This window comes from Egretta garzetta, unplaced genomic scaffold (assembly GCF_000687185.1).
Source record: "Egretta garzetta isolate BGI_Z169 unplaced genomic scaffold, ASM68718v1 scaffold40, whole genome shotgun sequence".
In the NCBI taxonomy this organism is placed as follows: Eukaryota; Metazoa; Chordata; class Aves; order Pelecaniformes; family Ardeidae; genus Egretta; species Egretta garzetta.
Genome location: NW_009258484.1, coordinates 3,890,792 through 3,896,791, shown reverse-complemented (window position 1 = coordinate 3,896,791; position 6,000 = coordinate 3,890,792). Strand labels below are relative to the sequence as shown.

The window sequence follows — 6,000 nt, the reverse complement described above, 5'->3', positions numbered from 1 at the left end:
CTGCTGAAAGACACCTCAGAAAAAAAAGTAAAATAATTTGCTTGAGTTCATTGCTGGCGATGAACTTGGCGTTACCAAAACCACTAGGAGCTGTAAGTGCATCTGCACTTCAAAACAGTTGCGTCAATCTTAGAATGTCCATTAATATAGACTTCATGTGTCAGGATGTTAAATAATGTTTACAGAAGGTAATAGACTATAAACAAACTCTTCTCATAAATGTGGGCGTCTTTTTAATAATACAAAGCTAATCAGAAGATGCCTATATTTTTATGTTGATGCTATCAAATAATTTGTACGAACTGTATTGTCCATTTCTTTCATACAGGACAGATTTCATCTCTGCGTATTTCTTCATAATTTTTTCTTTAACTTTAAACAAAATTAATTAAAATTTTTTTCCTTTACCATTAGCAAGAAATTGCATTGTATGTCGCATAGACAACCTTCAGTCTTGTCTGATGTAATTGTTTTAACACAGTTATTTGTAATTGATTTCTTAGCTGTGCAGAAATGATGATGTTTTTACATCACCACTAGTGTGTGAGCCTCCAGTATGGCTCCTCTTCAGCCTGATTACACTGACAGCACAAGGAGGTGGAAGAAGCCGAAGGAGATCACCAGTAAAAGTTAGCTTATCATGGATCTGTGGCAGATTTAAAGACAGCTGTAAACAGTTTGTTCCGGCTCTCATATCCCTTAACTCCTCTGCTGGATCTGTTCTGGCAGTTGCTGGATTTTCCTAGTGAAGGGTGATCTGCTGCAGCTTTTGCTGCTTGATACCTGTGCAGGCCTGACATTGGACTATTCAGTCAGTTATGTCTTTAGCAGGTTGCCAGAATTTTGCCCATGAACATGGGCTGTGACAAGATACTAGCTGTGAACAGTTCAGTCTTAGCACAGTTTCTTCTTTCAAGCAAATCACACATTTGCAGCATGAGACTTTTCCCTTTGCTAAAGTTTAAAAGCTTGTGACACAGAAGCACACTTAGAACTTCTCAGAAACTGGCTGCAAAAATCTTCTTCTGTGGAAAGAAACAGCATTACATTCACATTGCTGTCTACTCCCGTATAAAAGCACATGCTTAAGGAAATGCTTTTTTTGTAGAGTAAGCATATAGTCCAGATGCTTAATGTAGTTTCTGTTTTTAACAAAGATTTTTCTTGTATTTGAAGGTTCAGTAATGTAATCAGAGCACATACCCGACTAGAATCAAGGTACAGTAATAGCTCCGGAGGATCTTATGATGATGACAAAAGTAAGTTCTATTACACAATTTGATGAAATTTCTGGTGTTTTGGTGGGAGAGGAAGCCGTTCTTATGACTGGTGGAGGCTCTCTGTTTAAGTTCTGTATAAACAGTACTGCAGCATCACCATACAGGGAGTGTCCTTATTTTACCTTCATACCTCATTTAATTAATTTCCTTCATTTAACCTGGGCTCAGTCAAACCCATTTAAAGGCCAGAGAACTTCACAGAAGGCAGCAGCAGAGAATCCTCCAGACAGTAACACCTTGAACTCTTTGTACATGGAAAGGGGAAAGACCTCCAAGAACATTACAGCGAGTACTTTGAATTGTGCCTTTTGCCAGTATTTCCCTCCAAATCAAGTGCTGTTATATGAGCATGAAGAAGACATTCAGGAGTTTCCAAAAATGTGGTCTTATCTCCTCTTTAGCTTTTCTCTGCTGTCTGCAACCAGTTTCTGGCTGCACTGTGCAAACCTGTGCTAGAGGGGAGAGTGAGATAGGGCTCCTGAGCACACTTATTGTTCTTTATGTATTTCTGCTAAACGGACTATAAATGGTCACTTGAAGCTCAGCAGAGATTCCAAAGAAAACCAAGGTATTTCTGTCAACTATTGAATGGCAGTGTAAATTCTAGGAGGCAGATTGTTTTACTTCATTTATTGACTTTCATCTCTGGCTTAATAATGCCAGGTCAAGCAATACAGAAGCCTTAATGTCTTGTCTTCATGCTACAGGCATCAGTTTGGGACAGCAGTTTGACATAAAAAGTAAAGATTTTATATATTCCTTAATCCAAGTAACTTTTTTGGCAATACTCTTCTGCAAAATATGGAGACACTGTCAAATACAATAGGATAGGATAATTTAATGTATATCAACAATTATTTTTCATAATTATGAAGCACAGTATTTAGAAAATTTTGTGTATGTACATACTGCGGTATTTAAATACACCAAAAAGTGCAACATATTAAGCTCAGTGGTTTTTAGTACCCTTGACTTGTTTTTCCTATGGCTTTCTAGTGCTGCAGCTACTAAAAATTCTTCAGCAGATGTTAATTGGAGCACCAGTGCTAATCTGATCTGCATGAACAGTCTTTCAAAACAGACCAGTGTTTATATTATCAGAACATTCTTCACAAGTAACTGGTTTTGACAAGAGCTTAGAGTAATAAAAGGTTAAAAAATACTGAAATTTTCTTTGCTCTTTTGGAATGTCTCCTCAAGCCAGTGCCCAAATGTTTCTTCCTGCCTGTACCTGCAAGCTTTATACTACTGTGAATATTTATGCAGGGTTTGCATCTCACTGGGGTTCCTTCCACAAATATGCGAATACCTAGATGTAAAATAAAATCCATTTTACTTAGCTACTGACATCTATAGAGAACCCTAAAAAGAAAGAATTATTCTTATACCATTTGTCATTCCACAAGATAAATAATGCAACCTCCATTAAGAAAGCGCAACTTATTCCCTCTGGCATGCAGCCCAGGCTGCAAAGGAGTTGGTGGCATGGCTTCTCTCTGCTCTCCAGTCTGCTTGAGCATACATGGATTGCTGAGAATATAAGTAGGGAACACAGCTCTGCAGCACAGAAACTCTTTTGTTCAGGCAAAGATTGTATGCTAAGGTGTAAAGTGCTTCTTTTTTTTCTCAGTCTGCACATATACCTGTGAAACCATGAGTGAGGAGCTAAGTCTTAGTGTGGACTTTATGAAGCTGTTTTATGTGAAACAAATCGTTAGTAATAAACAGCGACTGTGCAGTGCTTTTTATGTGAAAAGCATCTGGCAAACATTATCTGGTTAATGCTTAGAAGATGAATATGTGAAAATGCTACACTTTGCTGCATTATTAGGCCAGTTTATTCTTCTTTATCTGTAAGTAATAAATCATCCTCCAGAGGATGAGAGAAATAAGTAGAGGTCTAAATCATAAAGATCTAAAGTGCTTCTTGGAAGACTAACCCTGAATAACGGGAATGATAAAGTCAGCATTTTGGTAACAGTTGAAGGAGCAGCTACTGCATTGAAGGGCTCCTGGAAGGGATCTGGAAACTTGAAGACATTTTATAAAAATGAAGAAGTAATGTGCATTAGAAAAAGCTAGCTCTGATACTTTTGTAGGCATCAAAACAGTTTTGTTTCCTGTGGCAAAGACAACGAGCTTTATGATACATGCTGTTAAAAAGAGGAAAGTGCTGAGAGTTTCAAACTTACCTAAAATGCAAAAGTGTAACAAAAACCAGAGCAAAAAATAATGCTCTCATTAAAAATTCATGACGGACAATGTTTGGATATATGTCAAGAACAGGCCTGGAAAGGGTGCTTTCCATGGCAGTGTATCACAGACCACCAGACCTGGGGAATAAAAACTGACCAATGGGAAAATTGAGAAGAATGAGAGGGAACAAAATACAGGAGAGACGAACAAAGCTGTGCAGCTGAGAGGAGACAAAGTGGTGGAAATAACTTACTTGACACACATCATTGCAGATAAACAGGTGGAAGGAAAAAACCTATTGCTTATTAACATACAGCAGCTGTCATACTGAAGCAAAGTTAAATACATCTTCAAGAAATTAAAGAGATAATTCATCCCTGTTGAAAGAAAATTACCCTGAAGATGGTTTTTGCATTCCTTATGCCTCTTTCCTAATTCAGGACATTTAACTTCTGCCTTTGTAGCATCGCTCAGCAGGGCACTGGTGAGGAGTTGCAAGAATGTGTCGCTGGTTTGCAGCTCCTTGCAGCAGATGGCTTCTGACAGCAGCTTCGCTGGCTGAACTTTCCTCTCATTTTTGAAGTGGAAGTCTGTTGCTTGGTGCTTTGAGATCTGGATCCAAAGCTGCTAAGTGACAGCAGGGATTCAGCCGCAGCTCCTACCAATCGGTGCTGTCTGCCTGGAATCTGTTTAATTTCCAGCAGCATGAAAGAGGGATTAAAAATGCATCACTTGTTATTGAACACAGGAATTTGCAAGCCTCGTGTCATCTTATCACATTATTCCAAACAGCTGAGCTGATTTGTTAGCATAAACTCTATCTTATTATTTCTCCAAAATGGGTAACCAGGCTTGGGTTTTATGCACGCTGTTTTAATGCTTTTCCACACAGATGATCCTGTTTCTCCATATACAAGCTGGTTACTGAATATTGTTGAAACCAAACAACCACATCCCCTGCCCATGCCTTACAATGGAGGATGTTGGGCACCACTTGTGGACTACCTCCCAGAAACCATCACACCCCGGGGACCCCTTCATAGGTGAGCAGTTTCTCATTCTGACGTTTCAGACAGTGAGATGCTTCCTCTTACTGGTTGACCAACACCAATCCAACTGCCCCACCACTTAGAACATCTGAAAATCATACCTTCAATTTCTGCTGATTTCCAGTGCTAAAATCAATGTGCAATGAAGGTTTGCAATTCTACCGTATTTCTACCAGAAAGCCTATCTACAATGTAGGACATCACTTTCTGATAAGAATCAGACTGAAGAAACAACTAAAACAGAAAAGGAAAATTTCTCTTTCCCAAGCCTCTGTGGCTGTTATTCATAGCACTTCCCCCTGCTTGATCTTTTATTCTATCTAGGCTACGCATATTCTAAAATTCTTCCTTAATACTGTAACTAAGGTGCTTCAGCATTAATACTGAGAAGAAATGCTACAAATTGAAAATTGTAGAGGCTATTTATTTCTTCAGAAATAGCCATCGTGTTACTGCTTTCCCACCTCCAAGAGGTTTCAAACTGATACTGTGATTTAATTTCCAGGTGCAATATTGCTGTCATCTTCATGACTGAGATGGTAGTGGATCACAGTGTGAGAGAAGATTGGGCTCTTCACCTCCCTTTATTGCTACATGCTCTCTTTTTAGGTAAGACCAACAGAATAAGAAATAAAGTATAAATATACTCCTGTCCTTTTAGTTTAGTTTTGATGAAGCTGTAGAGTTGTGTTTCTTAGATGTTTTTAATTATGATTTCCTGAAAAAAAAAGAAAAAAACCTGAGACAATTATAGTCTGTGAATCAGTCTCAAAATTTTGAAGCTTTTGAGTATTTCAGCCAATTTGAGAGGTGGGTAGAAATTTGAAGGTGATTAATCTCCTAAAATATCTCTGAAAACCCCTAACCTCCCCTTTGTGAGAAAGGTAGACGGAAGTCAGCCTTTGTACAGTCTGGTTTGTGATGGGAAGCTGGGCAGCCAACACATGCCTTAAAGCTGGACTACACACATCTGTGCTGTCACTTGCCTTTGCAAACATACTATGTAAAAGAGCCAAGATTACTGTACTGCAGAGACAGTGAAGGTAGGACACACATCACTGGAAAGCAAGCTTCATTAATTTCGCTGCTAATGGAATACTTCATCATCAGTGTCTTCCTTTATATACCCGAGCACGGAGGCACTGCTTTTTCCCCACTGCTGTGTCTGTTCTTGACCATAACAGAGTTCAACTGGAGGGTGATACCTTCCTTACCCTGCCACTTAAAGTTATGAAAAGTCAGTGGCCTACTTTTTAGCACACAAGGGTATTTAGCATTATAAAGCCATTCCCTAACTTTCATGGTTGATAAATACCAGTTTTCACAAATAAACACAGCCAGACACTTGTGACATAAATTTATTATAACTGGAGATCGCAGTCCACTTCTCATTCAGTCACCATAGTTACCACTAAGTCTATTCACTGGCAATCTGGGTAGAGTCTGTTGTTCAGTGGGCAGAAAACAGCGGGCTG

The 6,000-nt window shown here is 38.9% G+C and overlaps 1 protein-coding gene across 1 annotated transcript in view; it reads left to right on the top strand.

Annotated features, from left to right (window-relative positions):
- Positions 1–6,000, top strand: part of FRY (FRY microtubule binding protein) — a 178,946-nt gene that overhangs the window by 117,797 nt on the left and 55,149 nt on the right. The window contains exons 36-38 of the mRNA XM_009644896.2: positions 1,177–1,259; positions 4,369–4,519; positions 5,031–5,134. Of these exons, the coding sequence (XP_009643191.1) occupies positions 1,177–1,259; positions 4,369–4,519; positions 5,031–5,134 (338 nt within the window). The remainder of the gene's footprint in view (positions 1–1,176; positions 1,260–4,368; positions 4,520–5,030; positions 5,135–6,000) is intronic.